We start from the raw sequence: 16,298 nt of genomic DNA on the forward strand, positions 1-16,298 counted from the left end.
AAAATAGGGAAAGGAGTGAGATGTGCACACGGAATACATTTGAAAGGTAGAATGAAAGTATTTAAGATAGGTAGACGTGTTCCATGACCATCTTTCTGTGCCTTGACGCAAGTTTGGTGCTAACTGCCAATGTCCCTTTGGGCACCAAAATGAAGGGAATTCGAAGTCAATTATAAATACATCAAATGGGAATTAAATTAAGAGAGCCTTTTGCTACAGCTGCAATGTGGTTAGTATTTTCAGGAGATTTTAAGGAAATGCTATTTTAAAAACAATTATGGTAAACGACAGCTGTGCAATATTTCCTGCCATTAAACTCTTTGGAGCGCTCAATTCTTTGTTAGCCTGTGTTGCCATCCCACCCTCCTGCCCCAACATATAAAGTAAAAAAAAGATAGACACTGGTCTTTTATTATACTGCATGTCACCATGACTCATTTTCCAAATAACCCAGCAGAACATGAAGAAATTGCTCATTTATCTCGAAAATAAGTTTAATGGTGTGAGGGGAATGACAATTTCCTAATTTCTCATCAGAAATTAGGGTTTCATTTGAATGTGTTTTGCTGCCACACTAACAAAACACTGCAAAAACAAAAGTTTAATCTCAGTCACCATTTCATTGACAACAGGAGAAACAGTACCTGGAAGGGTAGTAACTAGCTGTTCTCTTATGAAGTCATCTACTTCCTCTGGTTTTAGGTGATACTGTCCATCTGGTTTTGCTTTGCGGGTTGCCATTCTGGCCAGTAAAATATTGGAGCCTAGAACAACGAAGTAACATTTATTTCCCATAAGACATAACAGTAGCATCACTTCATAATCAGCACTTTTTGTAAGATCACCATAGTAGGATCATGCTTATAACAGTTATATTATGATTCATGCTGCATTTCAAATGTTTCATTTACATTCCCAATTAAACTGCATGAAACATTAGTAGGCACAAATATAATAACATCACACCAGTGCCAAACAATATTCTACTTATCACACAATAAATATTAGTCTGGACATCCAATACAGCACACTGACTGTTATTAAATAAATTGCATTAACATCTGAAATATTCGACTTGCAACATTTCACAAATGTGAAGTGCTAAGAGAAGTGAAACAAGTAATTCTGGGAGAAAAGATGAGAGTTAAAATGTTTCAGCTAAAACTATGACTATGAGATGAGTCGACGATTTTGTGGGAAAGATTTCCAGAGGGAAGATTTCAGTAGAGAAAATCTGGGCTGCATCATACATTTCTGGTTGGTTAGTAACAATGAACTGAAATGAAATGTAAGGCTCAGAACAAGAGGGAGCACATGAACATGGGGTAAAGAGGGATACACCCAAAATACTGGGTCATAAATGTGTTGCTAAACTAAATTTGGTTGCTCATAAGCAAGAAGACTACTCACACTCACACTCAGGTAAATTAAGTTGGTGGCAAACCTTTCAAGTCAATGTTAAGAGTTTCTTTCAGACCTCACCAACAGCTGTATAAAAACGCAGTATCAGTAGCTATTCAATCATAGTACAGATTCAACATCAAGAACATGGTTTTCTTGATTTAACCCAGTCCATCCAAAGGAATATTTTATCAGAAGATGGCTCTGAGCTTTGTCATTGTATTTATATAGCACTTACTACCCCCGACTAGGAGTACCACTTTTCAGGGAGTAGCACGCTACTCTGGAACCCAAAGTGGATTAGTGATGGATTGATATAGGGAAATCTAAGCTGTTATTCGAGTGGTGGACATGGGAGTCTGTGAGTTGGAGCGGAGGGTTAGAGGAAGGAAGACACTAGAAAGTGTTATTTGGGAGATCTTTGTAGTAAATAACAAGTTACTTACCTCAGCAACGATATATCTGTAAGAGACATATATTAGTTATAGATTCCTTACCTTAGAATTACCCCTAGGCGTCTGACTGGATCGGGAGAATTTCTCAGCAGTACCCCTGCGCATCGGTAGATGGCGTCGGTCGACTCCGCCTTCGACGTCGTGATCACAGGGATGATGTCGCGGTATCTACTTAGACACCGTGCCTGCGCGGACGTCAGTCCTTTTCCACGATATTCCAAGCCAGAAGCGCAGAGCCATGCAAGACATGGTTCACTGGCTTACAACTATATCGTTACCGAAGGTAAGTAACTTGTTCATCTCAAAGAGACTATTAGCTACAGATCCCTTACCTTACACTAGATACCCCAGCAATACCAACCCCGGAGGTGGGTCTGCGAACTAAGTTCACACCAAAAAGTCCTGGAGAACTGAACGGCCAAAGAAGCAGTCTCTCCGGACTTGACTATCCAGGCAGTAATGTTTAGTAAACATGTGCAGTGATGCCCACGTGGCTGCCTGGCAGATGTCACGTCCCAAAGCAGTAGTGACTGCCGTCGCCCTGGTGGAACGGGCACGCAGTCCTACCGGAGGCTCCTTTTTAACCAAGGAATAACAAATCTTAATGCAAAGGACGACACACCAGGAGATGGTCCGTTTTTGCATGGCCTGACCTTTCTTGGCACCCACATAGCCAACAAAGAGTTGATCGTCCAGCCAGAATAATTTTGTGCAATCTAGATAAAATGATAATGCACGTTTTGGATCCAGTCGGTGGAGTCTTATCACCTCCTTGGAAGGATGAGGGGCAGGAAGAAGGTGGGCAAAGTGATGGTCTGTTCTATGTGGAAAGAGGTAACCACTTTGGGTAGAAAAGAAGGCCTAGTTCGAAGGATAACCTTGTCCGGATGAACAAGAAGGAAAGGTTTAGAAGATAGGGCCTGAAGCTCACTCACCCTGCGAGCAGAGGAGATGGCAACCAGAAATGCAGTTTTTAAAGTCAAGAGACTGAGAGGACAATTATGTAGCGGCTCAAAAGGAGCGCACATAAGTTAAGTTAAGACCAGATTCAAGTGCCACTGGGGCATTATGAAAGGAATAGGAGGAAAGAGGTGAGTAATGCCCATGAGAAACCTATTTACAATAGGGGACTTGAAAAGAGAAGGCTGAAGAGGAAGGCGAAGAAAGGTCGAAATGGCCGAAAGATAGACTTTAAGGGTGCGCAGAGCAGAGCCCTGTTGTGTCAAAGAAGGTATGAAGAAGAGAACCTCAGAAAGAGGGGCAGAACGGGGATCCACAGCCTTTGCTGCGCACCATGCCACAACTTTGTTCCATCTACTGGCATATACTTTGTTAGTAGAGGGACTCCTGGTTGAAAGCCATCAACTGCACAATCTCCACGCAAGGAGGTGGGGCTGGATAGGTTTGGATGGAGGCCCATCCCCTGCTGCTAAAACAGAAGATCCTCCCGAAGAAGCAGTCTGATCGGAGGTTCGATGTCCATGTTTAAGTGCTCGGAATACCAGAGTCTTCGTGCCCAGTTCGGAGCCACAAGAATGACTTCGGGCCTGGTCGCGCTTGATCATCAGCACTCAGGGCAGAAGTGGTATAGGCCGAAAGGCGTATATAAGACTGCAATTCAACTTGTGACGAAAAGCATTGTCGAGCAAGTGCCGCCATGGAAATTCCAACGCGCAGAACGGCTGAAATTGCACGTTCTCTTCGGTGGCGAACAGATCTAACCAAGGCTCTCCCCACTGCTGAAAGAGACCTTGCACCACTTCAGAGTGAAAACGCCATTCATGATCCATCATGCACTGAGTCAGTCTGTCTTGGTGTTCAGGGAGTTCCAGCCATGTCCAAAGACAGAGAGCCTCCTAACATAGGGTACATGACCCCACATGGCCCTGTTTGCTGCAGTATATTGGAATACTTTCAACAATGATTGATAGCTACAGAGGAAGGTCATAGATCTAAATAAAAGAATAATTTCCAACAATCATAAACTAATAAGACAAATATTTCTCAATTATTCAAGATTTTTAATTAAAAAACGAGTACATATAAAATCATTGTATCTTGTACACAAAATAAATTAGAAAAACACAGGTCCTAGACAATAATCTTGAAAACAATAATAACAATGACTACCTATTACATATATATAAATTCACAATTAATAATAAACGTTCATATTTCTTCTCTCACATTGAATTAAAAACTTGACTTGGAATATTAGCAAATCAAAATCTAATCTTTTCAAAACATTTCATTAAAAAAGTGGCATGACATAATTCAGTCTCTCAACGCGCGTTTCGGCGTTCCAACAAACGCCTTCTTCAGGAGCCACACAATTACACTGAAACATATATCAGAAAAAAGAAAAAAACATATATAAGCAAGTATTTTAGTAAAGTTCTCACAATTATCAGACCTAATTGCGACCTGGCTTCAAAACTCACCAACTTTTTATTATTGCATGCTGGTAACATGTTTTGTCAATTTATCGAAAAGAATTCATTAGCAATCTCTCATACTCATAAATTTAAACATTTACAATTTTATCTTATTGTACATAGTATCCTATCCTCTTTGAGCTGTAGCTATCTCTATACAACAACTAGTAAAAACGATAAAAAGGCACAATTCAATGTCATCTAATAATGTTTGAGCAGTTGCTAGATGAAGTATTTTAGGGGGGGGGATAAAGAAATGAGCAAGGGCGGGAATAATTTGGTTATCTTACATTGGTTATGTAAAAAAGGTATGGATAAAGGGTTGTATTTAAAAGGGGGTTAATGCCTGAAACGCCACAGTTTTAGATGTTTTCTAATAAAATACATCTCTTCATTATGCGATCATTTTACTATTATTTTAGTCCAACACTTTATTCTTAGTTTCCTAGTAGTTTTCCTTTTCTTTGAAATAGTATACTTACTAAATTTCGAAAAATCGTTTGTTCCAATGGTATAAAAACCTTGGGTTCCCTTGTTGTATAGTCTGTTAGTCGTCAAAGGAACGCATACAGCTAAACTCTGCAGATTCAAATAAAAGTAAAGGTTCTAATATTCAGATATTTTATAATGAACATAGATGGAGGTAGAAATAAACTCCTAATTCGAAAAAGGGGAGTCAAAAAACAACACCCTCGATTGGCTATATAGACAATGTCCACAGCTAAACCGATTATTTCCTCTTTTTTAAAAAAGATTTCATGGTATTAGCCCTCTGTATTTAATATAAATTTCACCGATACTGGTATGGATCTTTCTGGCGCTAGGATAGATATGTCCGCGAAGGCATAAAAAAGAATATTAAATAGCATTGTTAATTAATTTTGCAGCAATAAGGGATTCATAAGGCAGAGAACTGTCATTCCACCCTGTCGATAGTAGATACGCCCTAAACTACATTTCCTATTGAGTCGCTTACCTAGTTAAAATCTCGTGCCAGTTAAGGACTCTATCATGGATCTATTCTTCGTTGTTTATATAATGCAGAACGAGCGAAGTTTCCCTTTGATGTTTTCAACTGTTGGTAAAAAAACACCATTTTAAATTATTCGTGACACCCAAATTTTTCGGAAGTTCGTTTTAATTTTTCGGGGTGTTGTTCGTACTTACATTTCTTCGTATTAGTGAACCATTATTTCACTGCCGGTATAGTTGACCGGTTTTCATGTACATTCCTGGTATATTATATCTGTGTGCAAACGATAATTCTTGCACTTAACTTTCCAGTTTGGTAAATCCTTTGATATGGATTTTTACCAATATTCCCTATGGAGACATAAACGGGTATATTCTTTGGTATTATTGTCATTCGGCTGCTAGAGACAGCCTGCATCTACTTTGAGTTATACTAAAGGTTCTTTCGCTCTTCTTACCTTTTAAACGATGAACAAGGGATCGGCGGAGCTGCAAGATACTGTGGCCGGCGTCTCCCGACCGTTGCATTTGATATCATCTGTGCGCTATGGGGCGGTCTTTATTAAGTAGTTCCCGCGCTTAATGTTCGAATGACCCACGTGAGATGATCAGCCAATAGGATCTTAGAACTAGTGGATAATATATTTAAAGCGACGGTTCGCTAGATCGGTATTCCCTATGCGCAATCTCACAAATGCAGAAACTGTATATACAGGTCTGTCAGTTTCCTTAGTTTTAACTCGACCTATCCACTAAGTTTCTATTATTGTTCCCAGATATCACAGCGGCCATTTATTTACTTGTAAACCGATATTCTATCAAAACCATGACAATTAGTATACCATCTATAAATAGGTCAATTCTTATCGACTTACTGTAGAACTCTTAAGATAATATAGATGGACCAATGAAAAGGTCTCAAAACATATACTATTAATAATTGCTATGGTAATAAAGAATATATGAACGGTCCGCCCTTTAAGCATGCGTTTAGGATTCTTTTTATTCTATGAACTCAAACTAGTCAGTATTAATATTTCTAAAGGGGTGTTGAATTCCTCAATGCTAATGTATTCCATAGAGGAAACTATGGGTCATTTACTGTAACAAATATACACTATAGGTTTACTGCATCTCTATGTAATTGCGTTTTCCCAAGGGATATCGCAGTTCAACCCTTTCTTAAATGTATTGAAAACAAAAATCCAGAAGACTTCCCTCTTCTTCCTAATGGCGCATCCTCCTTTGCTATCAGGTGTTCTTATCTTTTCTAGGATGCGCCATTGGAAGTCTTCAGGTTTATGATCGCTTTCTAGGAAGTGTTTTACTAGGGGTGCTGTTAGTTTTTGGGTTCTCACTGCAGATCTATGTTCTGTAAGGCGTGTTTGGATGGACCTACTGGTTTCGCCGACATAGCCTAAGCCACACGTGCATCTTATGAAATAAACTACATTCGTAGTTTTACAGTTCCAGATATCGTTTGCTCTTGTTGTAAATCCATTGTGAGTAAATTGTTCGCCACTGATGATATTATTGCAAGACTTACACGAAGAGCATTTCACAGTTCCTCGTACTGGGAGATTGTTCAACAAAGATCTTTGATTCAAACTTATGTTGGAGGATTTAGAGTTGAATCTGGAGTGAACAATCTTGTCTTTAAGATTTCTGTTTCTTTTGTATGCAAACATTGGTTTAGGAAGCTTGCTATGGGAAGTAGGATTACAGTTCAATACATGCCAGTTTGCATTAATTATCTGGCGTACACGCTCATTTAATGTCGAGTGTGTGGTTATACAGACAAGTTGATCTTTTATCTTTTTCTCTCTGGGGATCGGTAGGGCATCTCGATCAAAAAAGCGTGCTCTCTTTTATGAGCTTCTAATGAGCCTATGTGGATATCCACGTTCTAAGAATTTCTTTCGCATCACTGCAGCCTGTCTATCAAAGTCCGAGAGATTCGTACAATTTCTACGCACTCTCAAAAATTGAGAGAATGGAATACTCTCGCGTTGATTTTTTGGATGAAAACTACCGAAATGTAACAGCGTGCTACGGGCTGTACTTTTCACAAAGAGGTCTACCTCCAGTTTACTGTTGTTTTCACGGATAAGTAAGTCCAAAAATTCAACCTGACTGGTGCTGTATTGGGCTGTGAAATGTAGATTTTCATCTGTCAAATTAATCCATTCCAAGAATTCAAGTAGCGAGTCATTCCCATTGGTCCAGATAAAGAAAATATCGTCTATATATCTGGACCAATGGGAAATGGACTCGAAGAATGGAGCCACCTCGTTGTCAACAAATTTGTCTTCAAAAGCGGACATATATATGTTCGCTATAGATGGTGCAACAGAAGCACCCATACTTACTCCCCTTAATTGACGATATAGGAGTTCCCCAAATTCCATGATGTTTTCCGTCAAAACTATATATAAGCAATCAATTACAAATTGCTTTGGGCAGACTATATTGTGTTTGTCGATGAATTGATCTGTAGCTCTAATGGCTTCATCAAAAACTGTTTGCTGCAGTACCACATGGCGGTGGTGTTGTCCGTGAACACCTGCGCTACTCTTCCTCTGACAGAAGGAAGGAATGCATTCAGTGCATGACGAATCGCCTGGAGCTCCAGAAGGTTGATGTGGACCTCGGACTCCGCCGAAGACCAGAGGCCTCTGAACTCTGCATCTCCCATGTGGCCACTCCATCCCAGGACTGACGCATCTGTTATCACTGTGAACTCAGGTTGGGGAAGGGAGACGGATGTGCCGTTGACCCAATCTTGGTCGGTTAGCCACCACTGCAATTGGTGTGCAGTGCCCTCCGAGATCTGGACTCAATCAGAAAGATTTACCTGGTGCTGCGTCCACTGGAACTTCAGGTCCCACTGCAGAGCCCACATATGTCACCTGGCATGATCCACCAGCAGGTTGCAGGAGGCCATGAGGCCCACCAGCCTCAGGGCCATTCTCACCAAAATCTGGGATAGAGGCTAAAACATCGGTATCATAGCCCAAATATCCCGGATTCGCTGCTTGGGAGGATAGGCCCAAAACTGCACTGTGTTCAGAACCACTCTAATGAAATAGAGTATTTGAGAGGGAGTCAGGTGCGACTTCGGCAGGTTGAGTGTGAACCCCAGCGAATGCAGGAGGTCCGCCGCAGTCTGGAGGTGGGAGACGACAGTCTGGGGCGAGCTCGCCTTCAACAGCCTGTCGTCAAAATAGGGGAAGACTGGAACCCCTGATCTGCGCAGATGTGCTGCGACCACTGCCATTACTTTCGTGAACATCTGAGGGGTGCTGGTAAGGCCAAAGGGGAGCACGGTAAACTGAAAATGCTTGTGGCCTACTGTGAACCACAGGTAGCGCCGGTGGGCAGGCAAGACGGGGATGTGAAAATAAGAGTTCTGAAAGTCCAATTCTACCATCCAGTCTCCAGGGCGAGGGCAGATAGGACATGGGCCAATGTCAACATTTTGAACTTCTCCTTCTGGAGGAAGTGGTTGACGTTCCCGAGATCCAAGATAGGACGCAGACCTTTGTCTTTCTTGGGTACCGGGAAGTAGTGGGAATAACAACCACAACCTACTTCTGGCAGAGGGACTTGCTCGATAGCACCCTTGGCCAAGAGAACCATAACTTCCTGACGGAGAAGAGCCAAGTGATCCTCTGACATGCGATGGAGTGTTGGTGGCATGGAGGAAGGGATAGTCTTGAAGGGGAGGGAGTAGCCCCTTCGGACTATCGGCAAAACTCACCTGTCCGACGAGATGTTGTGCCAGTGGGGGAGGTGATGTTGGATCCTGCCACCCACTGGAAACTGGTGGACCTGAAAAATCGGACCAGGAAGGTTTGGAGGCAGCTACAGGAGGGCATTGGTGGACTGACCCGCCCTCTGGCTACCGGACCCACGACGCTGGGTCCCACATCCCCGGCCGCACAGAGGCTTGTTGGCTTGTGCCTGTGGCTCGGGGTGGAACGTTGTGGGGCACCCCTTCCGTGGCCATGAAAGGGGTAAAAGGCAGACTGCCTGGGGCGAGAAGTTGCTGCAAGGCCCAAAGACCTGGGCATAGCCCTATAGTCCTTGAAGCGCTCTAGCGCGTTGTCCACCTTGTCACCAAACAGGCGACGGCCATCAAAGGGCATGTCCAAAAGGGTAGATTGGACATCCCCTGAGAAGCCAGAGGTTCTCAGCCAGGAGTAGTGGAAATCGTCCTACCCAGCGAGTCGGCGATATCCAGCCCACACCGGATGGTGAACTTCGCTGTGTCTCGACCCTCAGCAACAGCGCGGGCGAGCACGGCCCGGGCCTCCTCCGGGCACTGTGGCAGCATTTACGCAACCGTGCCCCACACCGAATGTGTGAAACGGCCCAAGATACTTGCAGTGTTCACTGAAAGCAGTCCTAAGCTGATGGAAGAAAACACCTTCCCAAGATGGTCCAGCTTCTTGGATTCCCTATCTTGAGGAGCTGTAAGGAAAGCACTTCCTTTCAAGGATGAGGCTTGCACCACCAAGCCCACGGGGGTAGGGTGTTGGGAGAGGAAAAGTGGGTCGCTTGGGGCTGGGCGGTGGGCAATCATCCTATCCACAGAAGCCCCTGTGCTGGGCTTGGACCAAGAGCCCAGAAGGACGTCAATGAGGGCCTCATTGAAAGGCAGCAAGGGCTACGAAGAGGCTGCTGCCGGTTGAAGTACCTCAGTCAGGAGTTAGTCCTGACTGCCAACGTAGGTAGCTCAAAGCCTCAGCAGCCGTACACAACATCTCAGTGTAGGAAGCTCCCTCCTCCGTAGCCAAGGTAGGGGGAGAATGCATATCAAGGTCTGGGGAGGTAACCAGACCACTGGCATCACCAAACTTCTCTCTCCAGTCCATCTCTTCAGGGTGTTCGGCCAGAGGGTCAAAAGACCCCTCCCAGTCCTCCTTACCCTCCTCTGGCTGACACTTAGGGCGATAGGCAATGCCAGGGAAGAATAGCAGTACAAAAGTACCCTCCGGTGCTGGTGCCGGCGTTGGTCGACGCCTGTCTGGCTCTATGTCCAAGTCGAGAGGGATGCTGGGGTCGACACGGCCTTGGGCGCAACCGGCGCATAAGGCGTCGTCATGGGAATCGACGCCGGGGTAGGTACCGTGAGGTCGACTGGTACCGATCTGGATACAGGCCTGGATCCTCGGGGGCCCTGTGGAGTCGAGGCCGGAGCCACCGGCATCGGCGGCCTAGAGCCCCAGCCGCGTCCGCAGGGCCCGAAGGCATGCTGGCAAAGTCGGGCTGCCCAAAGATGGAGTGGAGGGCTTTGTATAATGCACAAAGCTGGTCAGGGGACGCTCCGGCTCCCGGAAAGGGATGGAAGCCCGGAGCCATCCCAGCAGGCTCCAAGTGCGGAGCCGGAGAACAAAGACCCTCTGTGTCCCACATCGCGTCGGCCGACTGACAGGGAGAAGGCGAAGAGTGACAATGCTTCTTCGCTTTCTTATTGTACTTCGACTTACCCGGTGACGGAGACTTCGATGATGAATGGTGGTGGTGGCTCCGAAACCGGTCTGGCGACCTTCCCCTAGACCGGGAACTCGAACGGCATGGAGCAGATTTCCGGGCCTCCAAAACCTTTCGGGGCCGCTCCCGTAAAAACTTCGGGTTCAGGGTCCAGCAGTCGGACCACGACTTCGGGTCGTGGTTGCACTCCAGGGACCAAAGGCACATGAGGTGAGGATCAGTGACAGACATCAGCTTGTGACAGGATTCACGAGGCTTGAACTAGGTCAACGACTTGACATCCCTCGTGCATCAGGAGTCGTAAGACTTCAAAAAAGATGTTGACTAAAAGTAAAAAAAGTTTAGTAAAAAAATGACTAAGGGTACCGCTCTCTCCGGATCTGCGCTGGCCGGCACGGAAAAAGAAAGAACTGACGGCAGCGCACAGGGGTGGTGTCTAAGTAGATACCGCGTCGTCATCCCGGCGATCATGGCGCCAATGATAAATGCGAAGTCGACAGATGCCACCTACCGAAGCGCAGGGGTACTAACCCCTAGGGGTAATTCTAAGGTAAGGAAACTATAACTAATAGTCTGATTCAGATAGACCTTTTGGTTGAGTCAAAGGTAGGATAGAGGAGGGAAGAGTCTAGAAAGTGTTATTATAGAGATCATAGTAGTAAACTGAGGTATGGGGTAAGTCAAATAGAGGCATAAGAAGGGAAGAATTTAGAGAGGGTCTTTAGGCAGATCATAGTGGTACAATGAGGTTTTGGATCAGTCAAAGGAGGGATAGAGGAGGGAAGGGTTATTGAGGAGATCATAGGGGCAGAAAGAGGTTTGGGCTAAGTTAGAGAGTGGAGGTAGAGGATATAATGAAAGAGGTATCGGATGTGAGAGAGTAATGAACTGAAGAGAGTTGAGGTTTTTTTTCTCCATTTTTTTTTTTCTACAGTAGGAATGGAATATCAAATATATAGATACAGAATTACATAGTAGGGTATACTTTTATATGGAAAATAATAAAGAGATATAAAGTTATATTATGTAAAGTCCCATGTGTACATGTATGGATAGTTAGAAACTCTGACTTAGCAGTGTTGCTGAACATAAAGGTAATTTATTACATATATCATTTTTATACATTTTGTTTCTTTTTTATATTTGTTCATTTATTTTATATGTATTTTAATTTTGTATGTTCCCAATATTTCAATAGTCAAGCACTTATAGATTCAATTGTTATGATCATATTCACACATTGTGAAAGACAAAATAAAATAAAAGAGACCCATAACCATATAATCATATAACTTGTATGTAGCCTATGAACTGACCTATATACATGTTAAAAGAACAATGAATGGACAGAATGCAGAACAATGTCATACATTCACCCCAGTACAGAGATCTGGGCCTAAATCTATTGTTTTTTTGCTCACCGTGCCATTCCAGTTTGAACCCAGCCAAATGCAAATCAGTCTTGATCATGTGCCTCAAGGGAAGAGTCCAGCCAAACTGCCAGGCCAGGTCCTCTCTAGACTGGAAACAAGCATCCTAGGACCGGTTTTGGGGTTTCAACCTTAATCAGCCAGGATAGCTTGACTCCAGGGAAACAAGTCTGGGCATACCCGTCCCCACTAGGGGTGATAAATGCAAAAAGAAAAATTGATGGACAAAATGCAGATCAATGTCATACATTCACCCCAGTACAGAGATCTGGTACTAAATCCATAGTTTTTTGCCGACCATGCCATTCCAGTTTGAACCCAGACATATGCAAATCAGTCTTGACCCTGTGCCTCATGGGAACAGTGCAGCCCGAACTGCCAGGCCAGGTCCTCCCTGGACTGGAAACAAGCATCCTAGGACCGGTTTCAGGCTTTCAGCCCCCATCAGCGAGGATAGCTTGACTCCAGTGGCATGGAGAGCACGGGACCCACGTCTGGGCATACCTGTCCCACTCAGGGAGACAAATGCAAAAAGAATAATTGATGGAGAGAATGCAGAACAATGTCATACATTCACCCCAGTACAGAGATCTGGGCCAAAATCCATCGTTTTTTTGCTCAACATGCCATTCCAGTTAAACTGGGGTGGCATGGTGAGCAAAAGAGTGATGGATTTAACCCAGATCTCTTGAATGGGGGTAAATGTTTGATTTGTTGTGCATTCCGTCCATCAATTGTGTGTATTTTGCTTCCTTACCCTAAGTGTGTCGGGTATGCCCAGACGTGGGTCCCGGGCTCACTGTGCCACTGGATTCAAGCTATCCTGGTTGATGAGGGGTGAAACCCCGAAACCGGTCATAGAATGCTTGTTTCTGGTCCAGGGAGGCTCTGCCTTGGCAGTTCGGGCTGCACTGTTCCCATGAGGCACATGGTCAAGACTGATTTGCATATGGCCAGGTCTAAACTGGGATGGCATGTTGAGCAAAAGAATGATGGATTTAACCCAGATCTCTTAACTGGGGGTGAATGTTTTGATTTGTTATGCATTCCGTGTATCAACTGTGTGTCTTTTGCTTCCTTGCCCTAAGTGCTTTGGGTATGCCCAGAAGTGGGTCCCGGGCTCACTGTGCCACTGGATTCAAGCTATCCTGGCTGATGAGGGGTGAACCCCCAAAACCGGTCCTAGGATGCTTGTTTCCAGTCCAGGGAGGACTGGAAACAAGCATCATATATATTTACACATATATATATATATATATATACTATAAGTTATATATAAATTGTTAAGCAGACCTCTAAGAATATCTAAATATTTCTAAACCATAAGTAGTATATATATTTGTACAAAGAATTGCACACATCTAACTACATACATATAATCAAATTATACATGTTTATATACACAGGTATATGCTGTACATTTGTGTTTTGAGTATGGTGCCCATTTAGGAAAGAGCAAACTCTTGAGTAGTCTTCTGAAGATAAGATAGCTATTCGTGGATCTTATGTTAGAGGTAGTGAATTCCATAGTTTGGCTGTGTGGAAAGAGAAAGATATACACTTATGGCTATTTTCTTGTATGCTGGGGTTTTGAGGCGAGGTGCCAATCTGAATGTATGTATTTGGTGATTTTATTCCCAATGAATAAATAACACAGCTCTTCTTTCTTTAATCCTTAGTTTATTCCGAGGTAATGAAAGGCTTCTGACACTGCTTTTTACCATGCAGTGTCTTTACTACCATACTGCCAACCCCACTAGATCAGATTTAGAATGTAGACTATGGCTTTTAGAGTCATCAGTCATCTTACTGCATGGATAAATTATTTTTGATTTCTTCAGATCAAGTCTTGCATCACACTGACATTATCTGTTTTTAACCATCTTCCTTTATTTCAAAATAGTGCCTTTTAATTATTGTTTTGTAGAACTTGTATACCCATGGGTGGCAGGGGGAGAGAAAAATCTCAGAGGAAGATTCAGTTACCTTGCTTCTTGAGCCACTTACTCCATGATCAGGTGGACTTAGCATTCTTTGTTTACCTGGTATTCTGAGAAATCCAGTCTACTATAGCATTGGTTGTCTATTTGGGTTAATGAACATTATTTCTATCACAAAAAACAAGCATGAGAATGCATGTCAACAGGATAAAGATCTATCAAAGAACTATCGGAGTTTAAAACTTAGCAGTCTAAGGCAGAGTATCATGTTTCCGTCTCCTGAGCCAATCACAAATGGGGACACGTCGTGGGTCAAAAAAATCTTTATAGTCTCTAAATATTGCAGTAAAGGAGAGGTCAAGGTGTGAATAAGATGCCTGTAAAATCATATATTCTTTCTTCTCAGCTGTCGATGGATTAAGAGCCACATCCAATACCGGAATACAATTCATACTCAGGAATTTTGCTGACCTCTCTTGGATGCCCTTATTGCCCTCTGATACTTACCAGATCACCTCATGGGGATGATTTCCTGCAAAACTGTAAATACTCAAACTCGAGACTAGCAAACACTTCATTTTTCTCTAGATTTTATAGATTGTTAAGAGTTACATATCCAAAACCAATTTAAAAAATGGTAACCATGTTATTTTGAATGTATGTTACTGCTTTTATTTAACTATGAAGCATGAAGTGTAACTTTTTATGTTTGTATCCAAATAATTTTATCATTCTGAAATAAGCGATTCCAATTCTGAAGTATGCTCATGTAATATGCTGTACTTAACCTTTGTCAAACAAGATGTGGGGGAGGATCACCTACCCTCCAATAATGTGCGCACAAGATTTCATGAAACGCTTGGTTTCTTCACAAAGTTTAAATTTATTTCATTCAATGTTCATGCTCATATCAGTGAGCTTCATTCAATTCCATGTTGGACACAAAGTCCATATGCTGGCATAATACACATCTTATGTCGCATTGATTCAATCTTGTTCACAGTCGTTTATCAATACCCAATGCATTTCGGGTCAACCAAGCAGGACCCTTCGTCAGGGGTCTATAAGAAATGAAATGAAACAGGACCTGTTCATTTACTCCACAACATATACAAAACATTACTAACATTCAAAATAATACTCAATACAAATGCTGACTCTGTGCCTAGAAGTTAAATCAGGAGTGTACATTCTAATACGTTAGTCAATCATTTAAACTACGTGCTCGAACTAAGGTTGGCGTGCCCCAATTACGATAAACAGATTGTTCTCCTCAATATCAGAGACATGCAGGGTTCTAAAGTTTACACACAAGTGATCATATTAAATAATCAATGCAGCAGGCTGCATCGGTAGTGGTCGGTAACAATACATCTCCATGACTGAAAATTACTTACAATGCACTGGAACAATCCGTGTCTAGGCTGTTTCAGAATGTGATTTACACGCGGCTTACATGAATTCAAAAAACGGACTTGAAAAGATCACGTGATCGGAATGAAAACCAATCCGGATCAAGAATAGCACGCATTACGTTTAACATGTGACCTGAGTATGTTAACTTCATGCGGAAGTGAACGTTCTGTACCGCTGAATAAAGTTGTATTGCAACACAATTACAGCACCAATGAGCAAAATATAAACTAAATTCGCCAAAATAATAAAACATAAGTGATCTGAAATATAAAACATATAAAATAACACAGTCTGTGTATATTATTCGACACAACTTGAATTTCATGATTAACTCATCGAGATCAATGTTCATTCGAGGAAAGCAGAATCAGTCTATAGTCAATGTGTGACTCACAAAAGTCTATGACTACAAAAAACACAAATATTCTATCCGGTCATTTAACCCCATTGGTGGGGTAGAGTTTAATTTTTTGATCCAAAAAATATTCCGCTCTTAATCGCTGTTTAACAGGATCCCTGTCATCGTGCTGCGGTAAACTCTCTAAAACCATGAAACGTAACTGGGAAATTTGGTGTTTTGCTTCATTCCAATGATTGGCTTCTGTTGATGTCTTGTTACCTAGTCTTATGTTGCTTTTCTGTTCCGTGATGCGGATTTTCAATTCGCGTTCCGTTTGACCCACATATGTCTTCCCGCAGGGGCATTTGATCATATAGATGCAATTCATGGTGTCACAAGTACTCGTGTGGTAT

General features: G+C 42.8%; 1 protein-coding gene across 1 annotated transcript in view; it reads right to left on the reverse strand.

Moving 5' to 3' along the window:
* REV1 (REV1 DNA directed polymerase) overlaps nucleotides 1-16,298 on the reverse strand; it is a 411,701-nt gene that overhangs the window by 168,896 nt on the left and 226,507 nt on the right. Inside the window, exon 12 of the mRNA XM_078658014.1 lies at nucleotides 645-764. Coding sequence (XP_078514140.1) covers nucleotides 645-764 — 120 coding nt within the window. The remainder of the gene's footprint in view (nucleotides 1-644; nucleotides 765-16,298) is intronic.

This window comes from Lissotriton helveticus, chromosome 8 (genome assembly GCF_964261635.1).
Source record: "Lissotriton helveticus chromosome 8, aLisHel1.1, whole genome shotgun sequence".
In the NCBI taxonomy this organism is placed as follows: domain Eukaryota; kingdom Metazoa; phylum Chordata; class Amphibia; order Caudata; family Salamandridae; genus Lissotriton; species Lissotriton helveticus.